Source organism: Culicoides brevitarsis, chromosome 2 (genome assembly GCF_036172545.1).
Source record: "Culicoides brevitarsis isolate CSIRO-B50_1 chromosome 2, AGI_CSIRO_Cbre_v1, whole genome shotgun sequence".
Classification (NCBI taxonomy): domain Eukaryota; kingdom Metazoa; phylum Arthropoda; class Insecta; order Diptera; family Ceratopogonidae; genus Culicoides; species Culicoides brevitarsis.
In genome coordinates this window covers 1,867,108-1,889,064 of record NC_087086.1, presented here as the reverse complement: position 1 = coordinate 1,889,064, position 21,957 = coordinate 1,867,108, and the positions used below count along the sequence as shown (strand labels likewise).

The following is a 21,957-nucleotide window of genomic DNA, read 5'->3' as shown; positions in this document are numbered from 1 at the left end:
AAATTTTTCAAGTTTTATTAACTTAAAATAAAATTTTTTTTTTTATTTTTAAAGTTAATAAAATTATTTTTTAAAAATTATTTAATTTACCTTGTTAAAAAATTTTAAAAAATTGATCAAAAATTAAAATCAAAAATCAATTTAAATTCCTTTAAAGCTTAAATTTGAACGAACCAACTCCATCTACGTAACCTTTCAACTATAACGGATTATAAATAAAATAATCTTCTTAACTTCTGATCCTCTGAAAAACCAAAATTTGCTTAAAATATTCACTTCAACAGTTTTCCCATCTAATGTTAGAGCAAAAATGTTCATATAAATAAACAATTTTCCTCACATATCGGCGGTTTGGCTTTCGTCACGTACAACTAATGGAGACGCCCCGTAACTTTAATTTGTCACATTTTAATTAAGGCAAAACTGTTCGAATAATTCTAAAGCAAATTACTTTCCGTACCTTCTCGAAAGCTGTTCAAAATTTACTTCATTAACTTTAATTATCTCAATTTATGTCGTTAAATCTCTCGTTTCAACCGCTTTGTGTGCAAATTGGAGGTGTTTGATAGTCCTCTACTACTTCAAATGCGAGACAAAATAATTATGAACGACATCGTTAGCGATACAACGTAGCAAAGGAGATAAACAACGAAAAACACGTCGAGTTTGTACGAAAACCTTCATTTGTTCGGCTGATGACCTATTCAACGGGCTTTGCTTGCCATTTATTACGTTATGGAGATAATTTAAATAGGATGGCTACAATGTTACCTTGGATGAATGACACGTTGCCTGTCTTACTATAAGCCCAAAAAAGATTAGCGAACGACGAACAAAAAAAGGACGAAGAAAATTTTTCATTTAATTTGAAAAAAAAACGTGTCTTAAAACTGAAAACTATATAAGAGTGAGTGACAAATGGAAATCTGATTAATGAGCTTTTTTTTTGGATATAAAGAAAAAAAAATTCTTTCTTCAATAATCATAAAATTTTTCCGAGCGCTCGTTACGTTATGACTATATGAGTTTTTATGTGACACGAGGGATTCAACCAATTTTATCCTACATTTAATACTATTTTATCTTCTTATTCCATGAAAATGGTTAAAGCTGAGACTTATGAAGAACGAAAGAAGAAGGAAAAGCAACAGAAATCAAACAGTGGAACAAATAGTTTTGACGAAAATTGCGTGTTTGGTATTGATAGACGGTGAAATTTTGGGACATTGAAGAAAATTTACGTTTCGCTCGATGAATTTTAGTTGGAAAAATTTACGAAACGAAAAAGGGAAAATACCTCGTTGAAGGTTTGAGTTGTTTTTAAAATTTTGCTTGGTTTGGATTATTTATTTTGTTTATTTATTATTTATAACATCAAAAAAAAAAAAATCAAAAAACTTACCTGAAATGCTCCAAATTCTTTTTTTTAACGTCTCGCGAAACTAAAATTTGAACAAAGAACTTACATCCAATGAATCATTAATAAGACCTTCGTACCTTTTTTTTTCTATTTATCACACATGTCACATTATCGGACCTTGATGGTAATAATTTACGAGTGACAAATCCTCGTTGGCACGTACTTTTTCGCTGCAAGGAACGTCGCCATATTTCAAGTCATAAAATTCAGTCGTCTAATTGGATCACAAATCGTTGAGTCAACGTCGAAAAAAAACTCTTCTGAAAAGAAAAGCAGAACAGCGTCGAGCTAATAAAAATATAATGAAAGAAGAAAAAAAATTTACAGTGAGGATAACAATATTTTACTTACTTTACTCCGCTTCTATTCTTTCGCAATGTTGCATTGAGCCAATTTAGTGCAGAAACATGCAATTTACATAATTAGATGGCACAGTGATTTGCCTCGATTTGCATTTAATGACAAAGACTCCGTTATTGCTTTTTAGCATAAGTTGCAGCTTTTGAACTTTGTCCATTTAAAAAAAAAACAAACATGAATTTTTCATCAAAGTCACTTTTTAAACTTTCAAATTATTCAGCAACAACAAGTGAAAAGTACCTTGAATTAGCAAAGCGAATTCGAATTCGAGTCGATGTTTAGTTTATGAGAAATTATTGTCCATCTTTTGGAAAAAAATTGAAAAAAAAATTTTTTTAAAAAATGTATGAAAAAAAATTTTTTTTTAAATTTTAGAAATTAAATTTTTTTTTAAATTTTAGAAAAAAAATTTTTTTTTAAATTTTAGAAAAAAAAAATTTTTTTTTAAATAATTTTGAAAAAAAAATTTTTTTTTTAAAAATTAAAAAAAAAATAAAAAAAAAATTTTTGAAAAAAAAAATTAAAAAAAAAATTTTAGAAAAAAAAAATTAGAAAAAAAATTTTTTTGACGACAATTCGAGGGATAGGGTATCACAAAATGGGCATTTTTTATGCAACAAAAACAAAGTAGTATATGGAACATATACTACAAATAACTGCGGTAAGCTGCTGGATTTCAGGCACTTTACTTGCAAATTGTCTAATTTACATCTCCATTTGCATGGAATTAGTGCCCAACTTCAGTTGCAGTGATTGTGCCTTATCTGTGTCACCTGCGTTTATCTTTTTTTTTTACAAAAAGTTAATTTCTCGCTTTTAAACGTTGTTTTTCACGCAGCAAATCCAGCTTGATTACAAACCGAATCGTAATGTTCCCCATAGCAAACTTTGTCCTGTTTTTTTCCAACACAAAAAAAAACTTTTTTTTTTCGCTGTTCGTCTGTTTATTAAATTTTTTTGTGTGTTTCATTCCCATGGCGGTCTGTGACTTTTTTTGTTGGTTTGTTTGTCGCTCTGAAAAAAAAAGCAAAAAAAATAAAATAAAGTCATCTAGAGACAAAATTAAAATGTAATGAAGATCCATTCCGGGAATTTGTGTCAGAAGCAGAAAAAAATTGTCCAGAAAATGTAACAGAGACATCCCAAAGGTGTTTTAGCGAGTAAAATGTGAAAAAACAAAAGCCAAGTTTTATTTATATTTCAGAACAATGGGAGAAGGAAAAAAAGACAAAAAAAAATATTCACTTGTGAGCACTTAAAAAACTATCTGCAGCGAAAATAAACAAAAGATCCATTAAAAAGTATTTCTTGCTTGCATCTTTTTTGATTTGTTGAAGTTCATTGTTCACTCCTGAAAAAAAAATTTTTTTTGTAAAGTGAACACGATTCTTTTGTTCCAATTTATTTTTCCGCGTTCGACTTGACTTGATGCTCATAATAAACAAAAACAATAGACGTTATCTACTCTTTTGGAGAAGGAACAAAGTTTGCTCAACTTTAACAAAAAAAAATTTTTTAAAAAATTCAAAAAAGTGAAAATCTTCATGAAACTTTAGCGAAAAAAAAAAATTCTTTAAATAATTCAAAAAAGTGAAAATCTTCATGAAACTTTAGCGAAAAAAAAAATCTTTAAAAAATTCAAAAAAGTGAAAATCTTCATTGTTCGAATAGTTTCGTAATTTATGTTAAATTATTGCAAGGAGACGACGAAAAAATATTTCTTTTATGATATTTTGAGACAAAGTACAAGACAAACTATTTGTTTTGATTTATTTCACAAAAAGGGACACAACGTGACTTGAATTGACAACAAAAATATCGGAAATGCAATTTTTCGATACATGTCATCATCATCAAAGAACTACTCGTTACGAACTTTTGTTTCATCAATTGCGATGAAAATTCTGTTTCACTCGAAAACAGTTTGCGAAACTTTTAACATTTCTATTTGCTCAACAAATAGACGGAAAATTACACAAAATGTTAGCAGAAAATGTAAATAAAATGGTCCAGATTGCCAGAAGTTCTTCGTTAAAACGATGACAAATCAAGTTTGTTACGAAATTCAACAGATTTTGTGCTCCGTTTCCAAGATTGAAACAAAAATATCCCGAGCAATCAAATCCTTAACAAAACTATTATTATTTGATGTTGTTATTTTTCTTTGTTTTTTTTTGTACAAACTTTTTCCTATTGGAATCCATGTCGCTGTAAACATAAAATAGAAACTTCAGCAATTTTCCTTGTCTTGTTTTATCATTTTTTTACGTGAACACGACGCATTTTCGTTCTTGCAGCGTCGATATGACTCCTCGACGAACAGAGAAGGTAATTTATAGTAACAATATTTGCGTTCATTCTTGTTCCGTTTTATTCCCGTGGAAGTTTTATTGTTATCATTATAAGTTTTGTATCGCAGCGAAAACACATACGACGCGCGGAATATTACATGTACCTAACAACAAAAACACGAAACACAAAAAGTACAAAATTGGATTTTTATCTTCTTACATGTTGCGTGCGTTTCGCTGGTTTTGTGGCTAGATATTGATGGTATTGTTAGATGGCTCAAAACAAGTAAGAGCAACTCTTTAATTTTGTTTGGAAAAAGTAGTTTAAAGTGACATGTTTGAATTTTTTTTTGTGGGAGAAAAACAAGTTAAAGTTGTTACGATGCGCGTTTTGAAAGGAAATTTTGAGGTTTTTTGAAGGTGTGTCTGTTTATCGTATTTTTTTGTTAAAATTTTGATTTTTTTTATTTATTAATTGAAAATTAAGATTCATTTAAATTTTATACAAAATTTTTAAAAAAATTAATTTAAAATTATTTTATAATTTTTTTTTTAAATTATTTATTATTTGAATTTAATTTCATTTAATTTTAATTTTTTTTAATTTTAATTTAAATAATTAATTTTTTAAATTATTTATTAAATTATTTTAAATTAATTAATTAATAAATTTTATCAATTTAAATTAATATTTTTTTAAGTAATTAAACATTTACCCTAAATTTGTTAAAGTAAGAAAATTCATTACATTGCATATTTAATTTAAAAAAAAAAATTTACTGTTTTGCTTAAAATTGAATGATTCTTGCTTCTTCGAATTTAAATATTTTTTTTATTTTTTTTTTTAATAAAAAAAATAAATAAAAAATAATTTTTTTATACGAAATCCAAAAAAATAAATTAAATCTCTTTAATTAAAATAAAAAAAAAAATCTCTTTAATTAAAATAAATTAAAATCAAATTAAATCAACTAAAATTCCTTTTGATTAAAATTTTAATTTTTTTAATTTAATTAAATTTTAATTTTTGAACCAAATTAAATTTGGTTGATATTTTAATTTAAAAATGAAATTTACAAAAAAAAAATTTTTTACGAAATCCAAAAATATTTTTAAAAAAATGAAAAAAAGTGTCTCAAAATTCAACATAAAAATTTGCTCAAATTTTAATTTAAATTTAATTAAAAATAATATAATAAAAAAAATAATTAAAAATTAAAATAAAAAAATTAAATTAAATTAAATTTTTAAAAAAATATTGAATATAATTCTAAAAAAAATTCTTAAAAAAATTCTGAAAATAAAAAAAAAATATTTTTAAAAATTAATAAAAACTCACCTGAGACAAAATGCGCTCCCGTTACTTTCCCTCTTCATAAAAATTTTTCAATTTTTTTTTTATTTTTTGCCTGAAACGTAAATTTAATGGTAGCATATTTGTTGGATGTTGAAAAATATTTTTCATTTTGAAATATACTGACATGGATGACAGATCTTTTATATATCGATATCATGCTTATATGAAAATTTTCTGCAAAGTATGAGTGTCATCTTGTGCATTTCATTGCATTTTTCCATCATGTGACATGTTGAAAGTGTCGTGTCAGAGTAAAAATATGATTCGAAATGATATTAAAATTATATATTTCTCATGGGAGTGAGTTGCCATCAAAGACGGAAAATGCAGAAAATCAAACAAAAAAAAAATAATTGAAAATCTGTCGAAGAAGCTTTGGAACATAAAAGGGTAGAAAATTTTCCAAATAATTACTCAGCTAAAAAAACAATTAATTTCCGACGTATGTCACTCGCATGCTTCATTCAACAAAGTAACGACGGAATCTAATGGCAGAACAGAACGTTTTTCGTACGTGACTTCCATAAAATTTTAGCATTTAACGCAAAAGTTTTTCTTATTGTTTTATTTTTTTTTTGTTGGTATGCCGCCTTGATTTATGAACGAAATACAGTCCAATGTTGGCTTAACGACGATGATAATGTGGTAACAGTTCTCCTTTATTATTTATTCATCGAAGCATATGTGCAACAAACGGAAAAAGTCGACGACGGGATAATCCTTGAATTAATCATTAACACAGAAAAAAGGGTTTGAAATACGTTAATCCGACAATTTGGTAATTTTTCGTGCTGAATGTTAATCAGGATTCGTTTAACATCAAAAAATGAACTTTTTCTCTCTCCCACTCTCTCTTCGAAATTTTCTCTCAACCTGAAATGAACTCGTCTCTGTCGCTGTTTATCAATTTATATCAATCAACGATAATTTATGGTGCCATTAACTTCCTCCAGCTGTCAACTTATAAGCGTCTTTTACCAAAAATTTCACGTTATTGTTGCCGCAGGTCAGTCTAACTCGTCGTTTAATGAATGAAAATCATCCACGCAATAATTAATTGTTGTCATGCTACGTTTTTGCCAGACGACGACGACGACAACAATTACCACACCTCCCAAAAAAACCACGAGAGCGCAAAACAAACAGACAAGCAAAACACGGAACGTCCGTTCTTTTTTTGAATGAGTTTCCGGTGAGCAATCAAATAGACAATTAAACCACAAACAACAACAGAACGAGTGGAAATTTACCCTCAAAATGATGTTTGGCGATGTTTTCATTATTTATTTATTTGTGAAAAGCTTTGTTAATGATAATTTGGCAAATAACAATAATTTTTATTGTGGGTTTTTTGTTTTTGTTTTGTCTTCGCAGATTTTTCTCTTGACAATTGAAATAACAAGTAGAAACGCACATTTTTGATGATAAGCGAAACATAACAAAAAGTAGCACAAAAGATAACAATGTTTGATTTAATGGTTAGCTCATTATAACTCGAACGTCCTTTGTCTCTGTTATATCCGTGCATCATCTTGTTTTTACTTCATTTCAGGGATGGAAAAGTTTCAAGTCAAAATTTCTTAAAAAATTAAAATTAAAAATTTTTTTTCAGTTTCAATTTTTTGGCAGTTTTGAGTTAAAAAATGATTAAAAATGATAAATTAGAGCCCTCTGACAAATTTTTATCCATTTGGAGCAAGATTTGACAAAAATTGCTTTGACATAGTTTTTGACACAGTTTTTCTCTTGATTTAGTTTTTAAAATAAAACTGTGTCAAAAAAAAATTTTTTTTTTCAGTTTCAGTTTTTTGGCAGTTTTGAGTTATAAAATGATTAAAAATGATAAATTAGAGCCCTCTGACAAATTTTTATCCATTTGGAGCAAGATTTGACAAAAATTGCTTTGACACAGTTTTTGACACAGTTTTTGACATAGTTTTGCTCTTGATTTAGTTTTCAAATCAAAACTGTGTCAAAGAAAAAAAATTTTTTCAGTTTCAATTTTTTGGCAGTTTTGAGTTATAAAATGATTAAAAATGATAAATTAGAGACCTCTGACAAATTTTTATCCATTTGGAGCAAGATTTGACAAAAATTGCTTTGACATAGTTTTTGACACAGTTTTTGACATAGTTTTTCTCTTGATTTAGTTTTTAAAACAAAACTATGTCAAAGAAAAAAATTTTTTTTTTCAGTTTCAATTTTTTGGCAGTTTTGAGTTATAAAATGATAAAATAGAGCCCTCTGACAAATTTTTATCCATTTGGAGCAAGATTTGACAAAAATTGCTTTGACATAGTTTTTGACACAGTTTTTGACATAGTTTTTCTCTTGATTTAGTTTTCAAATCAAAACTGTGTCAAAGAAAAATTTTTTTTTTCAGTTTCAATTTTTTGGCAGTTTTGAGTTATAAAATGATTAAAAATGATAAATTAGAGCCCTCTGACAAATTTTTATCCATTTGGAGCAAGATTTGACAAAAATTGCTTTGACATAGTTTTTGACACAGTTTTTGACATAGTTTTTCTCTTGATTTAGTTTTCAAATCAAAACTGTGTCAAAGAAAAAAAATTTTTTTTTTTCAGTTTCAATTTTTTGGCAGTTTTGAGTTGATAAAATGATTAAAAATGATAAATTAGAGCCCTCTGACAAATTTTTATCCATTTGGAGCAAGATTTGACAAAAATTGCTTTGACATAGTTTTTGACACAGTTTTTGACACAGTTTTTGCTCTTGATTTAGTTTTCAAATCAAAACTAGGCAAATCAAAAAATTTTTTTCAGTTTCAATTTTTTGGCAGTTTTGAGTTATAAAATGATTAAAAATGATAAATTAGAGCCCTCTGACAAATTTTTATCCATTTGGAGCAAGATTTGACAAAAATTGCTTTGACATAGTTTTTGACACAGTTTTTGACACAGTTTTTCTCTTGATTTAGTTTTCAAATCAAAACTGTGTCAAAGAAAAAAATTTTTTTCAGTTTCAATTTTTTGGCAGTTTTGAGTTATAAAATGATTAAAAATGATAAATTAGAGCCCTCTGACAAATTTTTATCCATTCGCAGCAAGATTTGACAAAAATTGCTTTGACATAGTTTTTGACACAGTTTTTGACATAGTTTTGCTCTTGATTTAGTTTTCAAAACAAAACTATGTCAAAGAAAAAATTTTTTTTTCAGTTTCAATTTTTTGGCAGTTTTGAGTTATAAAATGATTAAAAATGATAAATTAGAGCCCTCTGACAAATTTTTATCCATTTGGAGCAAGATTTGACAAAAATTGCTTTGACATAGTTTTTGACACAGTTTTTGACATAGTTTTTCTCTTGATTTAGTTTTCAAATCAAAACTGTGTCAAAGAAAAAAAATTTTTTCAGTTTCAATTTTTTGGCAGTTTTGAGTTATAAAATGATTAAAAATGATAAATTATAGCCCTTCTGACAAATTTTTATCCATTTGGAACAAGATTTGACAAAAATTGCTTTGACATAGTTTTTGACACAGTTTTTCTCTTGATTTAGTTTTCAAATTTTTTTTTTCAGGCAGTTTTGAGTTATAAAATGATTAAAAATGATAAATTAGAGCCCTCTGACAAATTTTTATCCATTTGGAGCAAGATTTGACAAAAATTGCTTTGACATAGTTTTTGACACAGTTTTTGTCATAGTTTTTCTCTTGATTTAGTTTTCAAATCAAAACTGTGTCAAAGAAAAAAAATTTTTTCAGTTTCAATTTTTTGGCAGTTTTGAGTTATAAAATGATAAAAAATGATAAATTAGAGCCCTCTGACAAATTTTTATCCATTTGGAGCAAGATTTGACAAAAATTGTTTTGACACAGTTTTTGACATAGTTTTTCTCTTGATTTAGTTTTCAAATCAAAACTGTGTCAAAGAAATTTTTTTTTTCAGTTTCATTTTTTTGGCAGTTTTGAGTTATAAAATGATTAAAAATGATAAATTAGAGCCTCAATGATTAAAAGAAATTAAATTAAAATAAAATTTTTAATTTTTCTTTTCTTAAAGAGAACATAGAAAATTTTAATAAAATATTTTTTTTATATAATAATCGATCTGTTCTATTTAAAGATCTGTCAATAAATTTCCTCCTACAATTTAATCTTTTCAATTGATTCTATGAAAATTCCTCCTACACGCGACAAAAAAAATCAATTCTTTTATTTTTAATTTTCGCATAAAAATTTGTCTTTGAGAAAAGCTGTGAAACGTGAAATTTTTCACCCGTTGACCTTCCAAGAAAATCCTCTCCTCTACATGCCTGTTCTTGTTATCCATTCTCGTCATTATCTACCGCACCTTTTTCTGTGTATTTTTCTTCGTTTTTTCACATTCTCACTTATCACTCATGTGATTGTTTGTCTGCCTATCTATTTATTTGCTTTAGACGTCATTACAGATACGGACATCATTAACCGCATATCTATCTACCTGCATGAAATTTATATTAAGCCTACATTTAAGGAAGAAAACACTCAATAAACAAAGATTTCCATCTTCAAAAAATAAAAAAGAAGAAAATCGTTCCGAATGTGAATTTAATGATATGCTATCCTTTCCTTTTTATTCACTCACAGCGGCGCGTCATAATACTCCTCTATAATAAGAACCATTTATCTGCCTTTTAAATAACGAAGTTTCTTTCTTAACATTTACTTTTTCATTCAGAAGGAAAATCCAGAGAGAGAAATGAAAATGAACAATTTTCGAGAGAGAGGAAAATTTTTCAGAGAGAAATTCTGTACGATAAATTTTCACGTAGAAATAAAAGGACGAACCATGTGACACCGCACAAACATTTTATAAACAGAGAACTTATCTAAAGCCTAACAACAACAAGGGATGTTCAGTATTTGTCTGCCTTTCAAAGAGATCAGACACGATTTCACAATTTTATTTTCTGCAAAAGCAAAAAATTACGAAAAAAATATAATAAAAAAGAAAAAGTTTTGGAAAACATATCAACGAAAAAAAATAAAAAATTATTACAAAAACGTGAACATTGTGGTAAAATAGTGAAAAAAAATTTTTTTTTCAAGAAACTTCATATTATTAAATTTTCCATCGTATTATTACTACATATCAAGAAAAAAATATTAACAACAAAAAGTTCAGCGAAACATATCTTGCCAACGAAAAATTAAATAAAAAAATTATTTTTTTTTATTTATGAACATTTGAAGTGACGTTTAATACGTGAGAAGCCAAAAATATTAAAGCAGAAATATCAGGTGATTTTTTTTAATATTTTTTTTTATTAATTTTTTATTATTTATTTAGGGCGTTTAAAATTTTGTTTCGAATTTTTTGTCCCAAAAAAAATTTAAAATATTTTTTCATACAAAATGACAAAATTTAAGCAGTTTTTCGCCATTAATAAATATTTTGGTTGTTTTTAAGAATTTCTTATTTAAAATTGATTTCAGAGATATTCAACTAAAAAATTGAAAAAAAAAAAAATTCATAAAAAAAATTTTAAAAACATTTCAAACATAAGTTTAATGATTTTCGAAAAAAAAATTTTAGAGGAGAAAATTCTTGTAAAAATATCTTGTAAAATATAAAGTTTAAAAAAAAATAAAATTTAAAATTTATTTTAATTTTAATTAAAATTAAATTAATTATAATTTTAAAATTAATTTTTTTATTTTTAATTATTTAAAAATAAAATTCCTTGAAAAATTACGAAAATTAAACAAAAAACCATGTAATTTTGAACTTTTTATTTTTATTTTGTCCCATTGGATTTTCTGCTCTTTAAACGGGGCATGGGAAAAAATTAAAAAAAAATTGAAGCAGCCTTATTGATTTTGTTTTTTTATAAAAAACTGACCAAATTCAATAAAGATAATTTTTCACATCAAAAAAAAAAATTTTTTTTTTGTGATAAAAGATTCACTATTAAAAGGTGACGTTTTTTTCTCGCTTTCAAAAGAAATAAATACATAAGAAGATAACATGTTTAATAAATTGATGATGATGATAATACACGCGTCGTGTCATCGTCAAAGGAAAAATCGACGAACATAATAAAGTTTGTCGTGTTTCTTTCATAATATTTTATTATATTTATGATGTTAACGTTCGTTTGGGTTTCAACCTCTTTTTTTCTTTCTTGACGTTAATGTTAGTTTTTATGTAGTGCAGATGAAAAATTGTTATTTATAAAAAAAAAATTTTTTTTTTGGCTTTTCTTTTTTCGGGTAAAATGTCTCGAAAAATTGACGTGCATGACTGATTTTTTTTAATGAAGATTTTTTTTTGCTGCTTTCAACTTTTTTGTGCCTTTATCCTGTGTGTGTGACAAGAAACCAAAAATTCTAGATTGTTATAGCGTTAATGTATTCGATAATTGGCTTCGTTTTTTTTTACAACTTTGTCATTAAATTCTCGCGTACGTTTATTTTTTATAAGCAGTTAACATTTTCTTTTGTTCCGTGATGTCTCTTTTCCGACATTAACATAATTTCTGCTTTTCTGCCGAGCATTGTTGTTAATGTAGAATGGAGTCATAAAACGGGTCTTTTATTGGCACACACGCTACCGAGCAATAAAAAAAGAGATAATATTGAAATCACATGACGACTTATTTTTTTTCCTCATTTTTTTCTGTAATAAAAGTAATAAATTTTCTCATCAGAAAAAAATACAAAAGTACAGAAAAAAACGGAAATAATAATGAATTCCAATTTGTCTTCCGCTGAGAACTTTTTCTTACGAGTGTGGGTGAAGAAAACGAGAAATTCTGTCACTTATTAGAGAAAAATATGAAAAAGTAAGATTATTTTTCGTTCTTTCATTCGGGGTTCGTTGCTGCGAATGAATAGATAGCGCGGAAGAAACTCGCTTAGTAATGCGATTATTATTATTATTTAAGGGAATTTTCTCATAGTCATGCATAAATATTTAAATGGCATGAAATTGAAACATTTGTCATCTCACACACTCGAAGTTACTCAGGTTCTAAAGTCTGATGAATTTTCGTCGTGAATGTTTATGAAAAATGATGTATAACCGTCTTATGGTTAAAAATCAACACGTGGCACGTTAAATTTGATGTCTATGGAGGAAATTGTGTATTTTCCGAGAAAGTTTTAATCGTAGCGATGTTTCGATAGATCCGAAAAGTATTCGGAAGTGTAACCAGAACATCAATTACGGAGCGATGTAACATGAAAAAATGTTTGATTGATCGTTTGAACACTTTGTTTGATGAGTTTTTGTCGTTTTCAATGTAATTTTTCGGGATTTGTGCCATATTTAAGGTTTTTATGCTTGGTTTGGATTAATTGAAATATTTTTGAGGTCCCTTCATTTCTTTGGCTTTGATTTTTTTTAATTTTTTATTTCCTAAAAAAATTAAAAAAAATAGATAATAAAAAATTAATTTTTAATAATATTAAAAAATTTAAAAAAAATTAAATAAAATATTTAGAATTATTTAAAAATAAAATATAAAAATTTTTTTAAAAATTAAAAAAAATTTTCTTTATTATTTTATAAAAAAAAATAAAAAAAAATAAAAATTATTAAAAAAAATTAAAAAATAAATATAAAAAATATATTAAAAATAATTAAAATATTTAAAAATTTAATAAAATAATAATTTTTTTTTTGCTTGGTTTTTATTAATTGAAAAATAATTTTTTTTCAATAATTTTAAAAATAAAAAAAAATATTTAAAAATTTTTATAAAAATAAAAAAAAAATAAAATAATAAAAAAAAATAAAAAATAAATAAATAATAAAAAAAATAAATAAATAAAAAAATATTTTTTTCACAAAACTTAAAAAAAAAAAAAAAAAATTTAAAAAAAAATAAAAAAATAATAAAAAAATAAAATTTTTAAATAAATAAAAAAAAAATCATAAAAAATAATTTAAAAAAAAATGTAAAAAAATCTTTTTAAAACTTTAAACTATTAAAAAGTCATCAAAATTTCATTAGAAACTGACCTACATGTAGAAATGAATATTAATTTCACATCAAAAGCAATTCTATTTCTTTCATTCTGCTCTTCAAACGGAAATTATGTTTAAATATTTGATAACTGAATGACACTCGTCTCTACTTCCTTCACGTTAAGCCAGCTTTGAAATCTATGAATGAATAATTTATTTGAACTGCTCTTCAACATAAACAAGAATACCGCACAAAAAATTAAATTCTGATCAAATATTTACCTTTCTTTCTCTCCCATTTTCCGGATTTTATTTATTTTATGAAGAAACAAATGTGACAATGTGGATTTGTTTGTTTATCCTCCCGCCTTCAATTCCATCTTTCAATCTCAATTTTTTTTTTCTCGAGACACGAACTCACTGAGGAAAAAAAAGTAAAAATTTCCCTTGTTTTCGTTTCTGTTTTTCTTCCTTCCGTCGATGGGAGTCACATGATAAAAATGCATAACATTCTCCTTTCTTTTTTTCTTTCAGAGAATTCTTCGGAAAAATAAACATATCAGCCGGGAACTGACAATCTGCTCATCATCCTGTTCCGTCATCCGTTAACGCGAGAAAAAAAAAATTTTTTTTTTTGAGGAACAATGAAAAACTCCGTGACAGCTTTGGTAATTTTCGCTGCAATCAGTTTGTCGGCACTTAACGCAGTGACATGGGCGGATGATAACCACAACATAAATCGATTACTGAACAACCAGGTGATTGTTAGTCGACAGATTATGTGCGTGTTAGAGAAGAGTCCCTGTGATAACTTAGGACGACAGCTAAAAGGTAAATTACATTCTGTGAATATTTTAACGTGACATCAGCAAATATATAATTGTTGTTATTGTGTTGCTCGAGGGTAATTATGCCAAAATTGAAATTTAATTTGAATTTAATATGACCGCGAGAGAATTTATAATGAGTGGTTTGAAGTTTTGTCGTAGGTGTCTTGGTTCGCTCTGAATAAAATTAAGTTAGATTTTAATGGAATTATGTACTTACTTGCCGAAGAAAATGTGCTAAATGTGCATCAGAATTCTGAAAAGAGAGAGAAAATAAATGAAAAATCAATTACAATAAAAATTGTAAAACAATAGATACGAGCTGCAAAAAGTAGAAAGATAGGAGAAAGAAGTAACATTTGTGCAACGAATTAATAAATATTGCAACAAATGTTACATTGCTGCAGAAAATTTTATTGAAACATTTTTTAAAATAATGTTTGAAATTGACCATTTTATTTTTTTTTCGTATTTGATCGCATTTTAATTATTTTTCCAAAAAATCTTTTCAAAAATTTTTATTTGGATTTTTTATATATTTTTTTATATTTTATTTATTATCTTATATAATTAGATTTTATTTTTTTTTAATTTTATTTTCATTTATTTTATTTTTTAAATATTTTTTATGTTTCAAAAAATTTTTTATTTTTAGATTTTTTATTTTAAATTTTAAATTTTATTTTTTTTATTTTTATTTATTTTAAAAAAATAATTTTTATTTTAATTAATTTATTTAAATTTTATTTTAAATTTTAATTTTAAAAATTTATTTATGTATTTATTTATTTCATATTTTTTATTAATTTTATTTTATTTTATTTTATTTTATTTTATTTTATTTATTTTTATTTTTTTATTTATTTTATTTATATTTTTATTTTTTTTTATATTTTTTTTTTTTTTTAAATTTAAATTTCAACCATTTTCTCAAGAAAAAAAAAAGAATTTTATAATTTTGCATTAAAAGATAAAAATTCAAAGACAGACATAAAAAATTTCATTTAAACGAAACTTTTCACAAAAAGTCTTTAAAATATGAGAAAAATCGTTTAACAACGTTAAAAAAATGAGACTTGCCAGACTGACAAAAATGGCAAAAAAAAATTGTTTCAATTGATATAAATTGTTAAAATTTTTCCATTTTCTTTTTTCTCATGTTAAATTCTACACACATTCCTAACATTTTATATTGATATCGATTGTTCGTGTCATACCTTCGTGCTTGACATGCAAAAATAAACTTGTGTAAATCGAGTTTCCACAGAAATTTGGGAATGAACTTTTAAACTTGGGCAAGTTCAAGGTAAAAAATTGGCAACTTATTGACAGTAAAACTTCTTAAAGAACTTTTTAAAGATCAAAAATCAAAATGTGTCGTCGATAAAAAAACTTTTTTAATTTGCCTGAAACTTGAAATTTTGTATTAATTTCGTATTTCAAAGAAATTTTCTTCATTGATGAAACTAAAAGCAATGAATTCGTTTACAAAACCAAACATAAAAGCTTTAACAGTTTTTTTTTGTATTGAGTAAATATTGATAAATTTATCCAAATAAACAGTAAAGTACAGAGAAAAAAATGTATTGCGTGATTTTTGTGTATTTTTTCATTCAACTTCTATTCACAACTTCATTTGAAAAACAAATTTCAATTGAAAACGAAAAATACTCTCTTTTTATATTTTGTATCCGCTTACACGGATCCGATTACTTTTTGTGCGGGGATGATGATATTTTGAAATGAATCACATCAACAAACTGCCAACATTGCAATGATTCAATGAAATGACAAAACATACTGTTCAATTTTTATTTTGTGCCGCAGATCTGATTTCGTGTTTGACACAATAAATTCCGATGGCAAAATATCATTTTTCGCGAAAATAAGAATTTCGCTTGAGAAAAATGATGAAATTCAACCTTTAGCGCGCATAAAATAACAAAAATCCTTTTAGGGGCTTTCGTTGTTTTTTTTTGCGAATGACAAATAAAGGGATCTGTAAATAAATTTCACCCCGGAATAAAATTGAATGAACTTTTGCGAAAATACAAAATGAAAGTAAAGCCCGGAAAAGGAACCCAAAAGCGAATTTTCTTATTTTTCGCCATTTTCATGCCTTAAATGGGCTTTTTGCACATGATTGAGCCCATTCTTGCCTCATTTTTCTTCACGACGGCTTAATAATAAACATATCTCCGTAATATTACTCAATTAAGCGTAAATACGGGCGCAAAGTAAATACATTGTAATATTAGCGCACATTTTTATTTAGAAACTCGCAGCTTGGAGGCACACGGTGCTTGCCTAAAACGACGATAAACCAGATAAATTGCTATGTGTGACATTTAAATTAAACGCAATTTATTTGCTGTCGAGGTCATTGTCTCGCGCGAAAACGAACACGTGCGCTTCGTAAATTAAGAATTACGAGCAATGAAAAAAAAAGCGCGACGTCGATTCTAAATAGGAAAAGTTCTGTTAAAATTGCATAAAAATAGTGAAAAAAAATTTAAATGGTAACAATTTGGAGCAATTTTATTTATTACGAATTCAAATCGATGCGAATTGAAAATATAATTCCAACAAAGTGCCAACAGCGAAAAATATTTGTTCAATTTTTTTGTTGTGTCGAACCGAATATTGTAATATTGAGTAATAACAATAAAAATAAAATAAGCAGTGAAGGAAAATATTGCTTGCCATTATTTAACAAGTCGACATTCGAAGGCATTTAGACCGTCGTTTTTGTTTAAAGAAAGCTTAAATTGCAACGTTACAAGACATGTCAAGGTCTATGTCGTTCTCGTTAAGTAAGGAAGTGAACATTTGTTTTTTCTTTAAAAAATGTGAAAAATTTGTGTTTTGCAATGAAAAATTAATTTAAAAAATATTTTAAAAAAATTAAAAAAAAAAATTTAAAAATATTTTACAAAATTAAAAAAATATTTTAAAAAAATATTTTTAAAAAATTTAAAAAAATATTTTAAAAAAATTTTAAAGTTGAAAAATTATTAATTTAAATTTTAAAAATATTTTAATGATTAATATTTTTTGTAATAATTTATATTTCAATTAAATTCAAAAATATTTAATTCAGCAAAAACTGATAGGTAATAAGCTTAATTCACTAATTAATTGCTTTCACAAACATTATAGATAAAATAAATTTAAATCTGAATTATGTCAGATAATCTAATATTGAAAAATTCATTTATACATGAAACTCGGTTTCAAATTTAATTAATAAATTATTGATTTACTTTATTTTCAACTATTTTATGTTGAAGGTATTATTAATTTTTTTGTTATTTTTTTATTATTAGCTTTTTTAATTTTTTTTTAATATTTTTATTTATTTATTTTTTTTATTTTTAATTTTTTTTTTTAATTATTCTATTATTTTAAAAATTTTTTATTAAATATTTTTTTTATTTATTTTTTTAAATTAATTAATAGAAATTTTTTTTTTCATGATTTTGATTTTTTGCAAATTCAAAAAAAAAAATTTTTTTTTATTTATTTTTTTTTTAAATTTTTTTTAATTTATTTTTTTAATTTAATTATTTTTTTATTTTTTTTACATTTTTATTTATTTATTTTTTTTTTATTTATTATTTTATTTATTTTATTTTTTCAAAATTTAATTATTTTTTTTTAATTTTTTTCATAATTTTTTTATTTTATTTTTTTTATTTTTTTTAAATTTTTTTTTATATCATGTCTCAATTTTTTTTTTTTTTTTTTTTTTTTTTTTTTTGAAACGAGAAATTTAATTTTTCACAATACAGAAGAGAAAACAAAAAGAAGGAAAATCTGTTGAATATATAAATAAATGCGAAACAAATGAAAAAATCAATATATATTAAACTTTCCTGTCACTCGTTTTCTTTATGTAAATTTATATTTTCCTTCTTTTATTACATTTTCTCATATTATTTATTAGCTTTAACAAAATTTCCCTTTAAAATTCATTGTGTATGAAAATTTTGTGGTCGAATTCTTTGAATATTCAATTCTGCATCAATATTATTTTTCACAACAACAATAAGCCTAATTGTTTCTTCAAAAAAATTTATTTGAAACTTCTTACAAAAGCTTTTCACAAAAAGAAAAAAACTCTTTTGATAAAGTGAAACCATCTTTTGAACCAATTATGGTTGCAAGCCTTGTTTGTTGCTAAAAGTATGTAAATATTTTCTTCCCTTATTTTTTTTTTCGTAACCCCAGCTGAACATCACATGTTGTTCTTTGTACTGACTTAAGGCATATTTGTTATCATATTTTTTTTTTCTTTTTCAATTGTTTACCTTCTTCTTTTTTATGGCTTCGGTACAAACAAACAAAAATTTTGCACATGAATAAATGAACGAACATTTATATTATTATAATAAAATTTACGAAAAATATAATGATGTTGCCGTTAACCATCATAAAACGTAAAAACATAACGCCGAAACAGATATTTTCTGTTATTTTATTATAATTATATTTAAACAATATACAAATTGGGGAAAAGTGTAACAAAAGGAACATTTTTATTGCATTACAACTGAATTGAATTAAACAAAAAAATTATTATTTATTTATTAACTTTTGTTGAAAAGTATAATGATCTGTGGTTTTGTTGATGAGGTTAGGGCTTCTGGTTCGTTGATTTTTATTTTCATAACAATTCAATTTTATTATTTAAAAATGAAAATTTTCATAAAAACGAAATTTTTGGATTGGTTTATCGTTATTTTCGTTATAAAAGATGTTTGTCTGTCCCAAATGACCTTATTTTACTACTTCTGCTGTAAGCAATGAAAAAGGTTTTCACAATGAATGGAGATCATTATCTTTACTTTTTCCGTATTTTTTAATATTTAAAAAGCGATTTTTATCCTTGTTTACTTTTTTACCTTTTTCATCTTAAATCTTTTCTTATCTTATTTATTTTTTCCCTTATCTCAAGAAAAAAATATTATTTTAAGGAAATTCATGATTTTTATTTTCCTTGATTTGTGGTTTATTTTATTATTTACTTTATTTTGAATAAAAAAAAATAATTTGAAAAATTAAAATATTTTCTTGAATTAATTTAATAAAAAAAAAATAATAAACAATATTTTAATACAAATTATGTAAAAAAAACCCACGCGTCGGTCTTCATAAAATTATTATTTAATTTAATTTTTTTTTATTCATTAAACTTTCTACTGAACATGACAGACAATGAACGTACCGTTTTTCATTTTCTCTGTGGATATAATTCAAACATAAAATTGCATTAAATAAAGTAAACATAATCTGTTTCCGTCGTAATAAAAGTTGGGTGGTTACCTCGAGAAAATATGAGTTTTATTATTATTACTGTCGTTGTCCCGGTGAACTGAACCAAATGAGAAAAAACAGTAAAAATACAATAAAAAAAGTTCTCTTAACCTTAAATATCATTAAATATAAAAAATTAAGAAGGTTCATTTTTTTATGATATTTTTTTTTGAAGTATTGTCACAAGTATTGTAAATAGTTGAAAATTAATTTAAAATATTTTTTTTCAACAAATTTTAAAGTATTTTGTTGTTGAAAGGGATTAAAATAACAAAAATAAAATATTTTTATTTAAAAAAAAATTCACAAAAAGCACGTGTTGTATTTAAAAATTTTATTTTAACATTTTTTAATCCATTTATTTTTTTTTATTTTTGCGAAATTACAATTTCACGTGGGATTAATAATAAAATGTAAATGCGCGTCTGGAATGTTCATGATTAATTTATTTGTTTATTAAATTATTATGCATGAAAAAATCGCGCATTAAGAGATTTTAATTTTACAAGAGAACGAAGAGGATTTTCTCGTAAATCCTTAATTAAGCGGTTTTCAAAGACAAAATCAATTACTTTACCTGTTTTTCCTTTAAATTTTATTTTCAAAAGTTAATCTTTAAATTTTTATTAATTTAAAAGAGATAAAAGTTGAACTTTTCAATGACCTTTTTTTTTGATACAAAGCAAATCATGAACTAACAAATCTCTTCTTTATACGGGATTTTTGGCTTAATTTGATGTTTACACTTTTATATGTCAAGCGTAATGTGCTGTGAAGCAGAAAAAGTTGAAATTTAGTTTTTTCTATGTTGAATTTTCTTTTTAAAAAATTCAATTTAATCCTGAAAAAGTTAAATTTTGCTTTTTTTGCTTGGTTTGGATTAATTAAATAACATCTTGAGAGCTTTAACTTACCTTTTAAAATTAAAATTAAATTAAAATTAAATTAAAATTAAATTAAAATTAAATTAAAAATTAAATTAAAATTAAATTGAAATTAAATTAAAATTAAATTAAAATTAAATTAAAATTAATTAAAATTAAATTAAAATTAAATTAAAATTAAAAAATTAAATTAAAACTAATTTAAAAATTAAATTAAAATTAATTAAAAAATTAAATTAAATTTGAAACTTTAATTAAATTAAAATTAAATTAAAATTAAATTAAAATTAAATTAAAATTAAACTAAAATTAAATTAAAATTAAATTAAAATTAAATTAAAATAAAATTAAAATTAAATTAAATTTAAAATTAATTAAAATTTAAATGATCAAATCAGGTCCTGAAAATAAAAATTTAAAGAATTAAAACTTACTTTTTAAGAGTTTAGAAAATTCTTCAGAAGTAAAATTCCTTCATTTTCGAGTCAAGGAGTTGTTTATTCATGTGTTTCCTTTGGTTCAACACATCCGATTGCTCATCAAAATATTCCTTGAAGCAACAAATTTCGGCAAAAAGGGACAAAATTGGAATCCTTTTCCTTAAAGAAGAGAAACTTTTTTAAAACATTTCAACAATTTTCCTTTTAATTCATCAACAACTCACGAATAAAACAAAAAAGAGTAATCAAAAAGAAAACTTTGTTACAAAACTGAAAATGAAGAGAAAGATGAGATGAAAAAAAAACATGAGAACGACAACAACAACGACGAGAGATGACACACGAGTGCTCTCAACAAACTACTTGCCGTTGTCGGTTGCGAATTTCTTTCATTTCCGTGTTATTTGTAAAATTTAATAACTAACCTCTTGTTTCTTTATTACCTCCTTTCATTTACCAAGAGCTTTTTACTCATGAGTGCATAAAAAAGTTGTTGGTTCGTTAATTGAGGCTTTTGAAAAAAATTTTCTAACATTTTATTTTTTTCTTTTTTTCTATTTTCAGCTGCTCTACCGGAAGTCATTCTACGTAACTGCAGAAATTGCTCGCCGCAACAAGCGCAAAATGCACAAAAATTGACGAATTTCTTGCAAACACGCTATCCAGATGTGTGGGCTATGCTAATTCGCAAGTATCGGGGCGTCTAAAGCCACACACAACGAATTGTAATTTGAAAATTGAATGAAATAAAGTGTAAAATTTCTCTAAAGAATTTTTTAATTTAAATTCCTGTCGCTTTATCTCTCGGTCTGTCGATTATAAATGTTAACACATGCGAAAATGACGTTTTATCATTAAACATGAAAGGCTTTCAAAAAAAAAAATTGTTTGCTAAAGTGCACTTTTTAGAAGCACATTTGCATCATAGGCCATAATTCTTCTTTTTAAATGATTTTTAAAATGTTTCAAGTAGAGAGAAAATGTAAAGAGACCTGAGGAGGTAAGGCAATGTAAAAACATTTTAGTTGGCAAAGAAAATTTTCAACTTTTTTTTTTTAAAGAACATGTAGGAAAACTTTAAAAGCGGTTTAGAGTTCAATTGGGTTTTCCATTAAATAGATCGTGCAAGTAGACAAGAAGCCATGA

General features: G+C 24.8%; 1 protein-coding gene across 1 annotated transcript; it reads left to right on the top strand.

Annotated features, from left to right (window-relative positions):
* The first annotated feature begins 10,348 nt into the window (after positions 1 to 10,348).
* LOC134831677 (uncharacterized) lies at positions 10,349 to 21,570 on the top strand. Its single transcript, XM_063845473.1, has 3 exons — positions 10,349 to 10,673; positions 13,879 to 14,175; positions 21,376 to 21,570. Exons 2-3 carry the CDS (start codon positions 13,989 to 13,991, stop codon positions 21,516 to 21,518), a joined length of 330 nt encoding a protein of 109 aa, XP_063701543.1. The 5' UTR covers positions 10,349 to 10,673; positions 13,879 to 13,988; the 3' UTR covers positions 21,519 to 21,570.
* Positions 21,571 to 21,957: the final 387 nt, after the last annotated feature.